Source organism: Grus americana, chromosome 17 (assembly GCF_028858705.1).
Source record: "Grus americana isolate bGruAme1 chromosome 17, bGruAme1.mat, whole genome shotgun sequence".
NCBI lineage: Eukaryota > Metazoa > Chordata > Aves > Gruiformes > Gruidae > Grus > Grus americana.
In genome coordinates, this window is record NC_072868.1 from 2,439,105 (window position 1) to 2,456,778 (window position 17,674).

A 17,674-nucleotide genomic window follows, 5' to 3' on the forward strand; every position below is an offset into this window, starting at 1 on the left:
CGCAGCCCACGCGCATACTCACACTTCAACTTGGCCGAACTGTTGGCGATGGCAGCCGATCTGGCGAAGAGCTTGACGGGGAGCGTCGCCTTCACGCGCCGGACGAGGGGGATGGTGACCCGTGGCCGCTTCACAGGAACCACCCTGGGCACCGGAGAGACTCGGCCCCGGTACTCAAAGAGCCTGGAGCAGGGGGGAAAGATGGGGGGGGTGCTGAGCAGCCCTGCAGCACCCCCAGCCCCACTGTGCTGGCCATTGGGTGCCACAACCGGAACCCAAACAGCACTGGTGGTGAGCAGGGGCACAGCCTGGCCGGTGGACCCCACCGTGCTGGGCTGGACCACCCTGCATCCCACCGCGCTCCCCATGGCAGGAGCTGTGCTGCAGAGGGAAGATCTCACCCCGCAGAAAACCCCTTTGGCTGATGTCTCCCCTGCTCACCTGTCGTAGAAGTCGTCTCTGTAATAGTCATAGTCGAAGTCATAGCCGCTGCAGAGACAGAGTCAGGATGGCACGGGTTAATAGTGCGGGCAATGTATTATTATTATTACCCCCTCATTGCCTGCTGAGCCTCCCAGGTCCTTGATTTATTCCCCCTCCACAGGGGACCCCCCCGTCCTTCCACCTGGCAGGATGTGCACACGTGTCATCCCGGCTGTGGGTGTCTGCAGGGAGGTGGGCTGAGCCTGGGGGAAAGAACTGGAGGGGCTGAACGCACCGGACAGGGTGATGTTGGCAGCAGAGTGTCAACCTGGTTATCTCAAGGTGGAGCAAGAAGATGTGCGGGAGGATTAAAACCTACAAGCTGGGGTGGGGAGAAATGTCCGCAAACACCTTGTGGGGATCTCCGCATTTAAAGTGACGGCTGAGTCTGGGGAGCGGGGACCAACTTAGATGCAACTTAAATGAAATTGCTGCAATTTTGTAGTATTCGTCAGTCCTGACAGGCTCAGGTGAACTGTTCTGGCTAGCTCCAGCAATGCCCTGGAGCCAATGTTCTCTGTACCCACAGGCAAGAGAAGCCCTGCCGCTCAAGCACTCCAAATGGGATGAAGCAGTGTCTTTATTGACGGCAAAAACTCCCTCCATGGGCTGTTGCTCTTGCTGGGAAGCTCACTGTGGCTTGGAGACCATGAGGCAGCTCTAGACCATTTGTTCATAAATAATACAAAGCTTGGGGGCATTTGGCAAAACTTTGAAATACCCGCACTCCTTTCTTCTTGCCCTAGTCACACTCCTGGTCTGAGCCAGCTTTTCTCCCAAGCCTTCGCTCCCTGGTGGGAACCCTGTTGGTAGAGCTGTGGACAGCGGGGGCTCCACACATGGCCGGCTCCCCAGAGACACAGGGATGGAGAGGAGCTGCAGCTCCAACCCCATCGCATGGGCATTGCCCTGCTGCTGCCAGCACTGTCCTGGGCAAAGCCGTGCATCTACAAACAAGGGGCAAAGCCCCGAATGGGGTGAGCACCCTTCATCTCCACCACCAACCCTTCTCTGCAGCATTTGGGCACCTCCACCTCACTCCAGGGCTCCGCTACAGCACCAACAGGATGAAGCCTGGCCTCAAGTACCTGTAGATCCAACCTGGTGTGGACTGGAGAAGGATGGAGAAGTCTAAAACCTCAGGTGAAGTCCTAAGCCTTTTTCAAAACTAGTCAAAACAGCAGTTTGGTATATGAAGTGGCCAATAAACACCGTAAATGTTATTGCACTATTGGCAGTCGGGAATTCATGCAGTGATAGGATGAGGAGGAATGGTTTTAAACTAAAAGAGGGGAGATTTAGATGAGATGTGAGGCAGAAGTTCTTCCCTGTGAGGGTGGTGAGGCCCTGGCACAGGTTGCCCAGAGAAGCTGTGGCTGCCCCTGGCTCCCTGGCAGGGTTCAAGGCCAGGTTGGATGGGGCTTTGGGCACCCTGGGCTGGTGGAGGGTGTCCCTGCCCATGGCAGGGGGTGGGACTGGATGGGCTGTGAGGTCCCTTCCCACCCAAACTGTTGTATCATTCTATGATTCTATGAATGTGTGAGCAAAGCTGGGCAGCCTTGTGTTTTTTCTGGTGGAAATTGCTACTGGCCCTGTGTTGCTGCTCGTTCACAGAGGCAGTGGAGTTGCCTTACAACACGCCTGATCTGCAGGGCAATGGGTCCAAGAGCATCTACTAATATTTGTGAGTGAAAAGCAAGGGGGTGGGGGTGTTACTCCTACCCTGGCCCTGAATCCTCAGGAGACACTTCCACCCATTTCAAAAGGAATTAGGGGCATAATCACCCCGGGGAGCTGATCCTGACTTCCCCACAACAGTGGGATTCATCTCACTTAGCTTCAGACACTGGGAATGTAAAGAGAGAAATGCAAGCCAGCGGGGAAAGAGGCAGTCCCAGGTCACGGTACATCACATCCAAAGGCAGCCATCTGAAATACCGTCAGGTGAAGAACTGGTTTTTTCCCCAGCAAGCATAAAGGGAGTCCAGACAACGAGCCCACATAAACGCCCTGACAGCACAAAGGGCTGCACTGACAGGAGATGAATCCACCCTTAGGCTGAGTGCGGTGCGGGATGGCCAAGGCTCTGATGTCAGCCGCTGGCAGTACGCCTTCAACACCTGCTGACCGCGAGACAGCCCTCAGGGAAGGCAGCAGGCTGAAATAAGGGATTTTTGGAAGCCCGTGGCTGTATGACCCTGCTATAACATGCAGTCGGGTCACAGCTTCACAGATAATGCCAGGGTGGCAGTGGCTGGATGCTTTTATCAGCGTCCTTCGAAGTCAGGCGCTGAGCAAAAGGCACATCTTCCAACATGAATGCAGGAAAAAAGCCGGTAAAAAGTGAGCGCCTTAGCGTGGGTGATTTATCTGGACACCGTGGGCCTGAAAATTTCACTGCACGTAGGATAAACCTTCCTGAGACCGATGGATCATTTTTCAGTGACCTGGCAGCGCTTCCTTTGTGTACGGGAATAATTTTTGCCATTTTTCAATCAGTTGGTGACATTGCGCCCTTTAAAAATAAAGCAGGGACAGAGTGAGAAGCAGCAGAAGGCTGTAAGGCTGTGTCAAGTAACACGCTGCTTCCACCTCCTGATGCATTTCTTCTGCTTTTCTTTAGTAATTAAATAAACTTCTAGTAATGACTCACAAAGGTTCAAACCCCAAATATTCATAATTGAAGGGCAACTGTTTATATGCGCTGCCTTTACATTACATTTGTGGTGCCATTTCTGAGCACGTACCTGAATCACAAATGTACGTTTGAGCGACTGTGCTTTTAATTACTGCCTGACAGCCCCGCACCGATAATCACAAGTGAGACATTGTGCTCAGCCTGCATCCTTCTAATGGTTGCACAACCTTCATTATTGCAGCGGTAGAAATAATACCCACTGGAAAACTACTTGGAAAATCTGGCATTGATCAAATAGTGAGCTTTTAAGATCTTGTGTATCCGATGTGAGATTCCTTCCTCCTGCAAGTAGCCAAGGTAGCGGGAAGCTGGGAGAGGAACGTGGGAAGGGAGCCCGGCATTTCCGAGATGCCGGGGCTGCTGTAGGCTGGGACAGCGTGCACATCCTTATTGCCAGTGTTGGGTCTGCTGGGTTTGGGTACCACTGCTCGCCTCCTCCTCTGCCCTGCGGGTGTTTCTCAGCGCTGTCCTTGTGGATTTGGCACCAGGGCTTGCCGGGGTGTCATTGCTCCCAGCACCGCTGCTGAGACGTGGGAGGAGTGGATCTGTTTGGAGATGGGCTGACACCAGCTTTCAGCAGGGACATAGTGGGTATAACAAGGGATGCGGATGCCAGCTGAGCTGGAAGGACATCATCCACTTGCATCTGTAGACTGTGAAAATAAGTCAGTGGTGGTTTGTTTCTGTCACCAATTCAGAGCCGGTTCCTTGGGCCACTGAGCTGCCAGACACTGGGTACTCTTGCAGTTTTTGTTTCGGTTGTCCTCGCTGTCCTTTCGGCTACAGAGCAACATTAGCACCGGCATTACAGTGAAGGGCACAGATTTGTGCCTCCAAAGGTCAAGTGCAGCAGTGACAGACCCCACTGCCCTGGGGCAGAGCCAACTCACAGCACAGCAGCATCACTGGCACTGACCTGAACGTGGCCCCAAATGCCCCAGGAAATCCCGTCCAGACATTTGCTGTGCAGGCAGAAAAAGTATTGCCAGAAGGCAAACCATTCTGAGACACAGTATGTGAATACCTGGGGGACGTGGTCATCACACAAATTCATTTTCCAGCCATCCTCACTAACTCATTTGCAGTATGTCCAGGCACGTCCGCGTTCAGCAGCGGTGGCCGAGGTACCAGGCAGGAGCACCCAAGGGACATCCCACGTGCAAAGGGATGCGCTGGCGAATGCCGGAGGCAGAGGGAGGGAGGCCCCGAAGATCCAGAGAGATTGGGGGAGAGCAGTGGTGACAGCAAGGTTTTATATTAACTGAAGGTCCCTCTTGTGGAGAGACCTGAGAAAATTTACGATGGCATGAACCTGGGCGTATGTTTTACCTATTGGTGGTAGATGGGAGGCTGTATCCCAAAGGACTTCTATTAAACACCCAGATACCCCCCTGGGCTGGGGAATCAAGTAAGACTGTCAAGACTGTTGCTTCCTCTATGTCCAAAATGAGATTTGCCTTCCCCTTCCCTTCCCCTTGACCCTCTCATACAGACTTGGAGTGAGACGAAGTAAAAACCCAACCTTTGAAAAAAAATCTTATGTGTTTAACACAGCATTTCTATAAATTACAGTGCTGTGATTTTTGAAGTCTAACATTTAGAAAAATTTATGATGGTTAGGGAAGCTATAACCACAGCTCACTGCAAACCTGGATTCCCTGCTTTCTGCGAGATATCGTAATTTCTGCTAGTCCAGATGGCAAAGTTTAAATCCGTCACCAATCTGGGATGAAATATTGCTGAAGCTCAGAGCAGTGTAGTTCTCTGGCCCATATTTTAGCATATCCATATTTGTGGGAGGAAGCAAACGTCTCTCATTCGCTCTCTCTTCATCTACAGCCTGGAAGTGTGAAATATTGGTCATTTCAACAGAAATGGATTAGTGGTCAAGGCACGGACAAAGAATAAGTGAAATGCTCTTTATTGCAAGATGTATGGAATGAATTGATTAGCATTATGGCTACCAGCACCACGTAAGTACTATACGTGCAGCTAAACAGAAAGATTTGTGTCATCTCTGTTTCCATACATCAGCGTGGGTAATGCACAGACAGACCGCTTCTCCTCGACTGGCGTCCCCTGTGAACCCTGAGGGCCAGGTTCTGGTGAAGGGCCAAGCTGGCCCAAGGCGGGAGGAATAATTTGCCTGGTGAGAGCTGCAAAGGAAGAGCTCGGCTGAGAGACTTGGGGAAGGTCTCCACAGATGCCTTGGGGGTGGTGGTGGGAGGGTTGCTGAAGCTCTGGTGGGTTTGCCTATGCCAGAAGAGCGTTGCCACCACTGAGGTTTGCCACTTTGTACCACACTGGTGTTGGACTGCGTGGCTGAGTCTGCATCATGGGTTTTTTCACTTCTCTTCATCCCTCTCACTTTTTTTTTTCTTTTGGTAGAAAAATCTACAGTTCTCTTGTGATTTCCTTTTTTTATTACACCCACCTATAATCCTGATACTGACTTTAGTTTGTTCTTCCCAACATCACACCCTCCAAATCCTGACTCAGTGCCCCAGTCTCCATACCATGAGATTGGCATAAAAATAATGAGAATTTATAAATAAAACACATTTTGGGATCTTGTTATTTGTTTGGGGGGTTCTTGAAACCTGCAGGGTACTCTCTGAATACCTTTTCAAGTTTTCCCTTTTGCAACCTCAGGAGCAAGATCTTAATGAGTTTCTCCCATATTCCCATGACTCCAGACTCTGGGGCTTAAATTAAAATCTTCGCTTCCTGTGAAAATCTTGATAAAGTCTCTAGAGCTGGCGACAGTGCCATCTGTGACACCCTGCATCTCCCACAGACCTACTCCATGTCCCACCTGTCCCTCCCGTTCCCTTGATCCCTTGGTCACTGCTCTGCACCACAGGCTCCCCTGGGGATTCCCCCAGCCTCCTCCTTGGATCACCTCCATCCGTTGCCCCAAGGGCTTCCCACTTTCTTCCTTCTTCTCTCCCTTTCCCTGTCATTTTTCTCTTGCCCTTTTCTCCAGTGTCTTTCCCTAAATTTTCCCTGTTCTCCCCCAACACCCAACATACACCACTGTGCCCCACTCCTACTCCCCAGCTGGAGGAGCTGGGGCTGGAGGGGAGCGCTCTTTGGTTACACCTCTTTCAAGACCTCCGATGTGGTTAAAGCAGGTACTACCTGCTTTTCTCCAACGATCTCCAGGTCCAACACTGTTCACAGGTTGGACCGTGCCCAGGCGGAGTCCCACAACGCCATGGGCATCGGCCAACCTTCGGTCTGCCACTGACGCCTCTTGCTCTGCTCCCTGCAGCCTAGCACTCAGGGGCATCGCGAATGCCAAGAAGCCCATGGGAGGAGAAGATCTGAACGTGCAGCAGCGGCCCAGGGCTGCCTGGGGCAGGGGCCAGGGAGCTCGGGGCAGTAGCCTGGGGGTATGAAAATCGGCCCCAGATGGAAGGCAAATACCAGCCCCGAGACCTCGCCGCAGGGAGGTGGAGAGGTGGAGACCTACCTGTACAACGCGGAGGCTGCTCTCTTCAGGCCTTTAGGTCTGTTAGGTTTAGGTTCCCCGGCCATGTTGATATCTGCAACGAACAGACACGTAGCTGCGACACAGCACATCCACGCTCACCGGCAGCCGTATCCGACCATGGAGCGAGGGAGGCTGTGCACAGCCCTGCCATCAGCAGAAACAAACTCCTCCATACCTCCCACCACACCTCCACCTGCTTCCAGCGTGTCTGGGGCCCTGCTGGACCTCCACAAGAAGGCAACTATACTCTTGCACTTGCAAGCCTCTTCCTTTTCCTTTACAAAGCCACTAACCATTTTGAAGTCAATGCCCTGCCCATGGTCTAACCACCCCCCCCCAGATTCAGGACAGGCTTCTCAGGAGAACGCGGTGCTGTTACGATAAGGCACAGACAGTATATGAAACTGCTGCACGCTGCTAACTGCTAACAATTTATCCCTTGCTCCTTCTAGAATAAAAATGAAGGCTAAGCATGAGCCAGCCTCCCATCGCTGTGGACCGGGCTGCGTTAAAAGCTGCACGGGGTGCAGGCACACGCCTGCAGCCACCCCGGCTGATCTCGGAGGAGCATCTTCTACCAGGGGAGGTGAGAACGAGCTCTTCTAATCCGCTGAGGAAATTTCTCTCCTTGGCCTCGGTGCCAAATGTGCTTCTGATGTGAGAATAAAGTGATACAGCCAATTTCATGGAGGCTGCCGAGAGCCTGGCAATCTAACGCTGAACGTGGCCCCAGAACTGCAGGAGGTGAGCTACTGTGAGCACGAGGCCTCACCTCCTCTTCGTTTCTTGACTCAGGAGTGAGCAAATTCCCTTCTGGCTTCTCCGGTCAGCCCTAAACTTTTTCTGTTCTTCAGGTCCTTTCTGTCTAAGTAGGTGTCAGACCTCCGGGCCTGCCAGATCCAAGCCAAGGAAGACAGGATTTCCTTACGTAGACCAAAAGCACTGTCTGCACAGGGCTGGACACGGGCTGCCCCCCAGCCCTGGGACAGGTCCCTGTGCTAAGCTGGTGGCACGAGTTACACAGGTGGATTTGAAGGTCTCCATCTGGGGCTCAGGGTTCATGCATCTGCGACTGCAAACTGGGGTACTGAAGTTCTCACCTCTTCAAGACTGAGGAGATATGCCATGAAACTCAGCAGGTTTAAGCTTACTAGTTCTTGCTTTTTTCATGCTGCATGAAGGGACTTTATGGAGAAATGTGGTCAGGCTGGTGTGCTCACCATCAAAATAAAGAGCTTGCAAAGTGATCCAAACAGTCTGCTGACTTCATTACTAACCACGAAAATCATCTTCAGGAACACACGAAAGCTGCAGCACTGCTGAAACAACCTGAGCAGGAGAAGTACAGGCTGCACACCTGGGACACGGCTCCGGAGGAGCACGGATATGCTCCCACCACCCACATGTCTTGCTCTGCCATTCCTCGGACTGCCTTTTAGGCTCTAGCAAGAGACATCATTCCTGCTGAAGCTGGAGCTTGGCCTATTTATAAGCTTGCATAACGAGTGTGGTGTTAGGGTGTTGCTCGGCCAGCACATTGACTGTTCCTCTGGAGGCACATTCAGATCAGAGCGTGTGTTTTCTTTGCTGCCTTTCACCCTCCGTCCTCCCATACTCAACTGCAAAGGGGAATGCAGAAAACTGTTGAGCCTGAACACTAGCAAGGATGTGCACGGCCATAGGACAGGTCGGTGGACAACTGCTGCCAGTGTAAACTTAATGCACTCGGTTGCCTTTCTGAGTCTGCCGAGCAATGCAATGCTTCTGGCAATGCTGTTTGCTGTAAAGGAAGAGAGCACTAAATGCTCTGGTGCATCCCAGAACACATCCCTGCTCCGCTCCAGCTCCCTTGTCCTGAACCCTTTTTGCTGTCAGGGTGCATCTTGCCAGCTGCCAGTCACTTCTCTCGCAAACTGGAGAGTTAATGACAGCACCATGCTGATTAACACCAGTCAAGGGAGATGCGCTGAAAGCCCAGTGGTGGATAATGACAACAATTAGCTCAATTAGCTGGTATGCACTGCTAGAAACAGCACTGCGGAGCCTTCATCGGTGCATGCAGACAGACCAGGAAACTTATCCTTTCACCTATAGTGGTGATGAGCAGTCAGATCCCTCAGGATTCCCTTGATTGTGAACAAGGAGAGATGAGAGCTCAGCATGCACACCAGCATCTCATTCCCACTCTTGCTCCCTCCTCTGCATCGCTGAATCCATCTGCCCACCCCAAGGGAGTATCTATCCCTCCTGCTCATACCCAGGCACCTTTGCCCACGGTAAATGGGGAGGTTGTACTACATCTAGCCAAGATGGTAGGGTCAGGTTATGGTGTGGATCCAGCTTCCAGTGCAGAGCTCCCTTGCTGGAATGGTAACTGCTTCCTGCAATGACTGGGATGTCTGGGAGCCTCTGGAGAAAGCGCAGAGGTTGCCAGGGCCTGCCTGGCAGAGCAGTCCACGTCCCAGCACAGGATGGGCTACAGCCACGGTTTCAAACACCTCTGTTTTGTGATGCATTCCGTATCGTGCCGATCAGTTTAAAAGCAAGTTTGATTTTTCTGCATATCTGGTGACAAAGGAAGAAGAAGAAAAAAGAAAAAAAAAGGCAGAAATGCTATTAGACCACTTAGCTTAAGAGCTGACCTTAGCTGGGAGATGCGAACTAGCAAGATGCTGCTGCTTTGCTTATTCATTATGGTACGTGCTGGAAAATGTCACCTGCAGATCATCACTGGCACTCAGGAGCAGACGGAGGGCTGAACCCCCCTGCCACCACCAGCATGTGTAACTGTCCCATGGCAGCGCAGCCAGCTGTGCTCCGGGGGGGGGCAAGTGCTACCGAGAGCGGGAGTCACTGACTTAAGGGTTACTGCAAGCACCAGCTTTTCTATGACGTATTAGAAGGTCTTGCAAGAGCCTTGATGGATGCTGGGGGAGATATGAGATCCTCAGAGAGCGTGCCCACTCCGACGAGTCCAGCACAGCACTCACGGCACACGCAAAACAATGATGCTTCCTGACAACACCTCTCAAATGCTGGTGCAACTTCTCTTCCCATCCGAGCAGCTGAGCCAGGAAAGGCAGTCTCACTGGAACTGCGCCACGCGGGGCTGCTGCACCTGAGTCGTCACAGCAAGTAATGACGTGCAGGAGCAGCTCTGGATTCGGACAGGGATGCCGTCCTGCTGAGCCACCACCTGCTCGCACCGGGTACAAGTGGCCTTGCACTGTCAGCAAGCTGCTGCCCCTCGGCAGGTTGGGGGCACTTTGCCCCTACACCGGGCACTGCCTTGAGCCATGCTGCCCCACCACGCGGGTGGTGGTTCCCCATCAGCTCCGGCCATGCCAAACACAGCCCTTTGCCTGGCGGTCATGGTTTGCAGCTCTTCCACGGGACCGCGTGGTTGCACCCTGCTGAAGGTACTGGCTGGAGCTGCCTAACTCCCTGCTGCCCGCCTGGCAGCATCATCATCTGGTTTTATCATCACCTCAGAGGACCCCTCCAACTTGCTGCCCATGACCAGAAGCAGGGACAGTCTCTTCAGCAGTATGTCTGCCATGTCCCCTGCCCATCCCATCCCATCCCTCCTCTCCACATTTCTATGTGGCCATCACCTCCTCTTTTTTAGGGGGGGACTTTCTGTGTTGTGCAAAGACATTTTCTAACCACATTGTTCAGCTTCTCTTCTCTGCTGGATTCTCCTGAAAGGGGAGCATCCCCATGTTTATACTGGTTCATGAACAGCAAAGGAAAGCCTGCTGAACTCTTTGGTGGTAAGACTAGACCATGAAGGGAAGGCAGATGAGGGACCTGAGTTTGCACTGTGCCCACTACACGGATAGGACTCCCAGCTATAAAACAGCCCTTTTCTCTTGTTCGCATGCCAGACCTCTGGGACCAGCACTGAGAGGAGAGTAAGAGGTTCCTATCATGGTAGACCTTTCATCTCTCTCTTCAGCTAAGCGGGTAAGTGTTGCCTGTCTCTTAGCTGCATCTCCTGTATCTGTCTGGAGCATCACAATGAGCTCCTTTGCTCCCCAAGGCCCTCTTTGTCATATCTACGGACTCTGCACATGTGGGCAATGCCTGGGCTGGAAGCATCCCTGGCACACTGTCCCTCGCCTCGGTCTGCAGCTCTGCTCTCTGGACCATAACAGAAGTGAAAAGAAGCTTCTGGTATTTGAATAAACCACGGATGGAAACAGCATGCTGTCTTAAAGATCAGCTCTAGCATGCAACTTTTTATTTCAGAGTGCTGTGCCAGAAGCCGGGTGGGAATGGGCTGCAAATCACTTTCCCGGGTACCCAGTGACCACTGCCTGCAGCAGGCTTGGAAATATCAATTTTTCATTTAAAATACTGTCTCCGGTTCCAATTCTCAGCTTAGGTCTAGTGACGAGACCTTCTCAGCATGTGCAATCTGCAAAATAAGGATGCAGCTGGGAGCAGCTGGGGTGGTTTTGTTTGTTATTTCTTATCACACAGCAGCGCAGACAAGAGACTTCCATGTGTCCGGGGTGGGAGTTATCTCATTTAACATCAGCTGACTAAAGTTAGTCTGAGCTAGTCTGAGTTAGTTAGACTATCATCACCTCTCTTGACAGGCAAAGGGTAAGGCCTGGTCCAGAAAGGGAACCAGGCAATGTCTTCTCCCACCTTTGCTCTTCCCCACCAGATCAAGGACAAGGACATGGGATGATTCAGAACTGTGTTTTAGCTTCTACAGTCACAGCCCGTAACAGGAGTTTTTGGGCCACACTGTCACAGCCCTGAGGGTACTAATATGCCTGGCCAGCCTATCTTCTGACCCCTACCCGCACGGGACCTGGGAGCCTTCAGCCCCTACCCGAGCTGTGGTGTAGGAGGGCCGGTCTCCGGCTCTGTCACAGCCATGCCTACGCCTGGCCATGGACCCTGCTGATCCTGGCTGACTTCCCAGCCTGGCCCCAGACCTGCCTTGTCACTGTGGACCTGCTCGGTCATCACTGGGCTGTGTCTGACCTGCTCACCGTCATGGGACCTGACCCTGATCTGCAGATCGATGTCCCAGTTTGACCTTGGACTGGGCAGCCTTTGACGATCCCCTAGGGAGCAACCAACTTGTTTTGCACCTGGACGCCCAAAACGGCTGAAGAAATTACTTACCCAGTGTCTGGCCAGCAAGCACACGCCCGTTCTCACCCAGGACAGCGGCACGCGCGTGCCTCTCGTTGGAGTACTGTACGAAGGCGTAGCCCTTGTGAACGGAGCAGCCCACCACTCGGCCGTACTTGGAGAAAATGGTCTCCACATCTGACTTCTTGACCATGGCTGTGTTGAGATTGCCAATGAAGACTCTGGAGTTGATGGACTTGGGGTCATTCTTATTCGTGATGTTGCTCGTCTGCACCTTCAATGACATCTTGAACACCTGAATGAACAAATCGGGAGTCAGGAAGGTGTGCAAGGGAATTGCCCTTAGAAAAAGGGGTGGGGGAGAAGTCTCCCAGCAAGCCTGGAGTGAGGGAACCAGCTCCTCAACCTGTACTAGTCGCAGCTGGGGTGATCCCATCTCCAGAGAGCCCTGTGCGTTGGGGAGGCGACTGTCACAGCCAGCACAAAACTCTTGCTGGAAACTGAATTATCAGGCTGACACTCTGGGTGTACGCTGGTTGCTCTTAGGGGACAAAACAAGATTTAAATAAATTTTACATCTAAGTAAAAGCTTTACTACTATTATACGAAAGCTTTTACCTTTCTATACCGAATTACAATTCAAAGGGCTGCTCTTTTTACCGCAGTTTGCATTCAGCACCTTTGTTCATGCCCACCTTCCCGGGCTTTCCCCTGCTGAGCACCTCCCAGCACAGGCCAGCTCTCACCATGCACAGGGACAGACTCGTACCCACGGATCCGCGCTTGCAACCAGAAGAAAACTTGAGTTTTCTGGATGCAAACGAAGATATTTAAGTGGCGAAGCAGCCCACGTACCCCTGTGTGAAATCTGCACTCTGCTGCCTGCCTGCGCATTTCCACGCTGGGCTTTGAGCTGAATTTTGTGCTAACAGGAGGTGTCACTGTTAGCTTGGGAATCACTAAGCCATCAGCTGGAAGCCACTCCAACCACTTCCCATAGCTGCAAGACGTGATCCTCCAAGCTTCCTGTCTGGGGTATTTCATGGGCAGCCCCTGAGAACTGGCTTCACCTCTGAGGACTAAGAGGACCAAGAGACGGGGCTGGAAATTGTGTGAAATTAAAGCTACTCTGGCTGCTGATCAGGCTGGCTGCTCACATTTCTGCAGCAAAAATTACAGCTGTCCAAAGATATCAGTTTGATTTTCATCTTCCAGAAACAGAGGGGATGCTTCGGGATTGCTACTGTACGCTGCGTACATCGTGCGTGGTTGTTACCTGGGAAAGTCAGCTCAGAGCTGTGGACGGTATTTTATGACGCACGTTGAGGTGCTGCTCTACCCCAGCCCCTTCCAGCAGCACCCGCAGGTACTGCCCGCACCCGGGGCAATGCCACCGGGGTGTCCCCGACCCCAGGCGGTCACTGAGCCTACTGCCTGGCACAGGGGGATGCACTGCTGCTCAGGTCCACGGTGTCCCCAGCGTCTGCCTTGGCGCTGGGCAGAGCTACAGTACCGCCTGGCTCTGGGGCTTTGGCTCTCTGGGCTCAAAGCCCAGGTCTGTCTGAGCAGCCTGGCCCACGGGGCCGTGGTGGCAGCTGCCTGGTGCATGGGTGCAGCTCCTGTGGACCTGGGCACGCTGGTCGCCAAGCCCTGGCAGGCTCCTCTGGCCTGCAGCCCAGCCTGCCTGAGTGTGCCGATGCTCTGGCTTCACCAAGCCCTAAACCACACAGCTAGTCTTTCCTCCACTCCTCACTAGACAGGAAGAGGCCTGGGCAAAAGCTCCAACATTTCCTGACATGCCTTTTGCAGTTGCACCCAAGACTTTCAAAGAAGCCAAGTCCTCCTTCTTCCCTGTCTTCTCCTGAACAGAGCTTCCACACAGGACACGAAATCTCTGGTTGCTCCTATGTCCACCTAAACCTGTTAGGGGGATAACTTCATTATACCTATCTCACCGCCTTGCCAGGTGAGCCCCATTTTGGCTTCCTGGGTGATGAATGGTCTTCTGATGGAGGCTGCTCAGCTACCAGCCCCTCAGGACACCTGGGGTGGCTGCTTCTGCCCGTAGTCCCATTTTGCCTGAGAGTACTTCTGCCCGCACAGACAAGCATCAATGTGTTAGGGCTCACCACCAGCAGCTCCAGGATTTGAAAGGTCAGTCCAGCATCGAGGTAAAGAGACAACAGAGGAGACTCGTCCAGCCCCACGTGCAGATGGTGCTTGCAGCCTGATCCGGGAAGACATGGAGTGTTTTAACACCGATTGTAATCAATGAGCTCTGAACGGACAAGCTGTGATGTCCAGACCTCTGACTTTTTAATTTTCAGAGCACAAAGGACTGGACACTCGATTCCTTTCATCATTTAAAGCCCAGAGCATTGGAGGTACCTGGCAAGGCTGATGCTCTGCGCGGAGTGGGAGGATGCGATGGCACAATAAATCTCGTGTGGCTCTAACCCCCCTGACTCTATTAACCTACCACTGAGGCTGGAAATGATGTCCCTGCTAAAGCCAATAAAAAAAAGTTAGACTTTGTCTGAGTCTGGCTTGTTATATTTTCCCTTTCACCCTTACAGATTAAAAGAGCCAGAGACTTTTGTTTTACTATTTTAAAAACCATTCCTGGCAGACACAATGTTCCTAAAAACACTGGAAAAAATAACCAAAGGACAGGACTTTTAAAGGCATCTAAGTGAATTAAATCCTCGCATCTTTGGCAAGTGGTGCCCAACCTCTTCAGGTTGCTCAAAGTTCCAACCCATATATAACACTTGCTTAATGCTATCTTTTTTAATATATTTTTTGCAGTGCAGTCTGGAAGAGGTTCACAAAGGAACCTGTCCCCATTCCTGGTGCAGAAGTGGAGGAAGAGCGAAGGCTGTTTCCAGCCGTTCAGTCACTCTGGGTACCCAGCTTGAGCCTCACAGAGTCACTTCTCAGAAATCATGAGTATCTCCAAAAAAGCCTGGCTGGAGGCTGCTCCAGGATGGCCAGTCCCCAGGAAGTCTCCATCCTAAACTCTCCAGGATCAGCTGAGGCTGTATGGGACCTTCAGAGAGCCTGCACACGCGTAGGGTACCTGTATCCAGGTAGCCCTGGATAGTCTTGCTACCCAAGGACCTGTCTGACCCCTTGTGAACCCATGGCTCTCCCTGCCCTGGGGTTTCAGCAATGTTGCAGGACAAAGACTTCAACATGCAGCTTTACACTTGCTGAGTCCTGGAGTTTCCAGTTCCTGATGCCCGTATATTTGTTCCAGAGCAAATCTGCTCTGGCACCTCTCTCGCTCATACTAGACCATGTTACATGGACATTCTTGGCTCCACTCAGCTGCTTCCCCTCTTGATGCACTCCCACTTTTCCATCCTTGCTTATCTGCCAGAGTTGATGCAAGTCTCCTAGCCATTTTGCTACCTACCTATGGCCCTCCTTTCCCCCATCCCCCATCCTCAGAGGAACTCCTCTATCAACTGGCCTCCGGGCAGAGTACGAGCCCTTTGGAGCCCCACCATCCAGCTTGCACTGGTCTTGGAGGCCAACCATCTGGACTGCCCAACTAGATGCCACGACGCTGTGGGAAATCATGTCAAAAGCCTTCCTGAAGTCAAAGCAGACATCACTCATGTCACCTTGTCCACACACTTCACCACGAAGAGCGAGTAGGTTGGTCAAATCTGGCCATATCATTTCCAGGTCTGGCCTGGTGCCAGGTGGGAGGAATTCTGTCTTTCTCAACATAAAATATAGCACTTCTCAAATAAAATATACCCCGCCTCTGTTTTCCTACCCCATCTCTGAAGAGTTCTACTGCTGCTACCGCAAGCCCCAGCTTAGGGACGCACCAGGCTGTTGTTTGCCCAAACCCTTCCCAAGTTCTTACAAGCCCAGAAATGTGTTATTTACAATTGCTGAATCTCTGACCAGCTGGTTGCAGCTGCAAACACCAATTACATCAGGGTGCTGAGCTCCTTAAGCCTCTGGAGGAGGGATGTAGGTTAAGCTGCCTCTGTGCATGGGAATAGAAAGGGCTGGCTGGAGGATTCGGGTAGGATGGAGGTGTGTGAGGGCATAAAACACATGGGTTTTTTTTCCCCCAAATCTAGTGGGCTGCCCCCTCTCAGCAGGTGTAACATGAGCAAGCTCTGCTGCTGTCAATGGATCCTCCACTTTGTGGGTTTGCTTTAAAAATAAAAGAGCTGGATGAAGATGAGGTGTTTCTCAGATGGGCACTAAGGTACCAGATGGATCTTCATTTGGAGAAGGACATCTGTCTCCTAAGGCATCTCCCAAGGTATGACCTTGGCTGCCACGGAGGTGGGGGGGTGTAGGGGAACCTCTCCCAGGTCCCTGCTCCCCCAATCCCACCTTGCACCCTCCTTGTCTGGCTCCTGGGACCTTCCCCCACGCTTCCTGCAGTTGGACCAGTGTGCGCTTGTCCCCTGCCTGTCTCCTCTCCTCCCCACCCTGGATGCTGGGTCCCCCCAACCCGACAAAGCCTGTGACTGTAGGAGCTGGAGATGGGAGAACTCACTTTCACCACCCATTGCAAGGACCAGTGATGGAGCGGGGAGCTCAGTGTACATCTTCCTCAGCAGAGCCTTTCCCTTGGCTCCCTGGTGGAAGCCCCAGCGGCTTCGGGGCCATCTCAGGACACTGCAGGTCTGCGCAGGAGACGTGCCTGTGGCTGATGAGAGATGGGATGGGGCCACCAGATGGCAAACTCAAGGTCAGGCAAGGTGACGGCCACGCCGCTGGGTAAGACTTGGGAGGAAGCCAACAAGGACCTGACGTCTCTGCGGATGGGATGCTCTCCCAGTGCCATCTGCCCACTGACTGCTGTCCCCGCCCAGGCAGGGAGCGTTGTCCGAGGCTGGGGAGCTGGAACTCTGGGCTTCCAGCACGGCATTGCTCTAAGATTTCAGGCACCATTAGTGATGTCCTCCATTTAACAAGCAGCCTGCGTGGCTCTCATTTAGCAGCTTATAAAAGAGTTCAAAAACCCCGTGCAAAGTGCTCTTCTACTGTCCCCATGCAAGCCCGGCATCCCCTGGAGAGACCAGCCTCCCTTGCTTTCTATGTCCCATTCATTTAGGGTTTCTTCTTGCACACAATATTCATTTCACATCACTTATTGGTCCCCTTACTGCAACAACTGGAAAGGACATTTTAATCATTGCATATTAATATTTCGTACTCCACCTAAGTGCATCCCAGGACAGCATTGTGCCCAGATTAAATCCAGCACAGCATCAGCCACGTCAGCTTAGTGTCCCTTCCACACGAAACAATGCAGCTCGCCAGTGCAGCGCTACGAAGTACGGTGTCTTCTCAAGCCACCATCTCTTTGATATACCACAGATAAACCAGTGGGCATGAATCAGAGCAGAGTAACTTGGTGATATGTCTGATTAGAAAAATATACACAGCAGAGACACTTATTACTGGCTATAGATTAATATTCTAATAACTATTGCTGTCTTCAGCAGATGCATTTTCAACAGCTATTATTTTACCTTTCATCCCCCAACCCAGTACTGCAACAAGACAGACTTGAGTTGGAAAAGAGAACAAGACAAAATGCAACTAGTAATGGTACTTGGACATAGATAAATGAATATATAAAGGGCACCTTCATCCCTAGGACCCCAGAGAACACCAAGGACAGATTAGTATGATTAGCCATGTTTTCTGCAAGGGAAACTGAGGCCCAGACAGGAGAGGTGTGGGGTGGAGGGGTGCGTGCCACCGGCCTCACCAAAGCTCACAGAAACATCATAATGACACCTCCCACTCCCAAATGTCCCTAAAAACATAAGGACACTTATGGAGACTTAAGGATGAGATTGTCACAAGTTCCTCCCTCCCTCCCTTCCTTCCTTCCT

At 52.2% G+C, this 17,674-nt stretch overlaps 1 protein-coding gene and 1 long non-coding RNA gene across 6 annotated transcripts in view; one reads left to right on the plus strand and one right to left on the minus strand.

Moving 5' to 3' along the window:
• Positions 1 to 17,674, minus strand: part of RALY (RALY heterogeneous nuclear ribonucleoprotein) — a 140,600-nt gene that overhangs the window by 8,930 nt on the left and 113,996 nt on the right. For 4 of the 5 annotated variants that reach the window (XM_054845009.1, XM_054845008.1, XM_054845007.1 and 1 more), the window contains 4 exons: positions 11,823 to 12,087; positions 6,657 to 6,729; positions 442 to 489; positions 23 to 183 (listed from right to left, as the gene is read on the minus strand). In XM_054845009.1, coding sequence (XP_054700984.1) covers positions 23 to 183; positions 442 to 489; positions 6,657 to 6,729; positions 11,823 to 12,078 — 538 coding nt within the window. In that variant the 5' untranslated portion in view covers positions 12,079 to 12,087. Of the gene's footprint in view, positions 1 to 22; positions 184 to 441; positions 490 to 6,656; positions 6,730 to 11,822; positions 12,088 to 16,323; positions 16,477 to 17,674 lie in introns of all 5 variants that reach the window. The other variant, XM_054845010.1, reaches the window with a different exon arrangement.
• On the plus strand, positions 56 to 5,357 carry LOC129214026 (uncharacterized). Its single transcript, XR_008579606.1, has 3 exons — positions 56 to 170; positions 1,501 to 1,626; positions 5,021 to 5,357. It is a non-coding gene; the product is annotated as an uncharacterized LOC129214026 (long non-coding RNA).